At 45.7% G+C, this 1,105-nt stretch overlaps 1 protein-coding gene across 1 annotated transcript in view; it reads left to right on the top strand.

Moving 5' to 3' along the window:
• The window catches only part of LOC117940971 (calcineurin subunit B type 1-like), a gene marked incomplete at its 3' end in the record, with an annotated part of 2,053 nt that extends 954 nt beyond the window's left edge, over positions 1-1,099 (top strand). Inside the window, exon 3 of the mRNA XM_034866077.1 lies at positions 1,063-1,099. Within this exon, the coding sequence (XP_034721968.1) occupies positions 1,063-1,099 (37 nt within the window). The remainder of the gene's footprint in view (positions 1-1,062) is intronic.
• Between the last annotated feature and the right edge of the window lie 6 nt (positions 1,100-1,105).

Here is a 1,105-nt window from a genome sequence, read left to right as displayed (position 1 = left end):
CCCCCCCCCCTTCTGAAGTCTTACAGGGGCGCTAGGCAGGTTTACAGTCCCTCCAGAAAAACCCGATCGTAAGATCGCGTAATCGACCAAAAATCCAGAATAACGCGGGGCTTGCGTGATTTCATGATCCCCGCACTTTCGTCACGCAAGAGCAGCCATTTCCCCCTGTTGCCATGGGAACGTTATGAAGTGACGTAATCACGCGACGAGACAAACAGTCTCTTCTCTCTTCTCTTGTCTCTCTCTGTCATCAAATTGCATTTTTTTGCAGTTTCATCGCATGAAATTGCACAATCATCCAACATATTCCATCGCATTTTTCAAGAAAACGTGCCGAATAATCAAGGATTTTTGCAGCGATCTCTGAGTTAGCGAGTTAGCGGTATAATTAAAGCTCGTAGCGTTGTCTCCAGAGCAAGGAGTGTTGTGCACTGATCTCAAACCAAATTCTCCGCTAATGGTTAAAACTGAGTGTACAGTCCATTCAGGGCAGAGAAACGCAGGACCGTTGTGCAAGTCATTAATGTAGCGTTAGCGTTAGCAAGCTAGCGATTTTTAAAAAGTTTCAATTAAGAACAAGGTTGCAACCAGGGCTGTAGTAGTCCGGACTCCAGACCATTTTTCTATGGTCTCGGACTAGTCTTGGACTCGCTAGTATTTGGACTCGGACTTGTCTCGGCCACTGGTCTTGCCCAGTATGGCTTCTGGTCTGGACCGAGTCCAGGTGTCTTTATAATGTTGATAATAATATTGGAGATAAAGTGAAACACAAAATGATTGTCATGCATAAAAAGGTTTTTTTTGTCCCGGACTCGGTCTTGACTTGGACTCGAACCTCTTTCGACTTGGTCTTGACTTGGACTCGACTAGTCCTGGTTTTGGACTTGTCTTGGACTTGACTAATGTGGTCTTGACTACAGCCCTGGTTGCAAGTATATATGCACAGGACTGTAAAGATCACAAAACAAGATCAGTTATTTAAGGAAAGGGGTAAGATAGAGAAATGAGATTCAGCCTAACTGGTTAATAAATGTAAAATGCGGCTTCCTGTCGCCCCCTGCAGGTCGTCGGTGGGTTAGACATTCACATGGGGGGGGGGGGGGGG

Source organism: Etheostoma cragini, unplaced genomic scaffold, assembly GCF_013103735.1.
Source record: "Etheostoma cragini isolate CJK2018 unplaced genomic scaffold, CSU_Ecrag_1.0 ScbMSFa_3878, whole genome shotgun sequence".
Lineage (NCBI taxonomy): Eukaryota > Metazoa > Chordata > Actinopteri > Perciformes > Percidae > Etheostoma > Etheostoma cragini.
The sequence above is the reverse complement of the archived record's forward strand: the minus strand, read 5'-3'. Positions and strand labels throughout refer to the sequence as shown.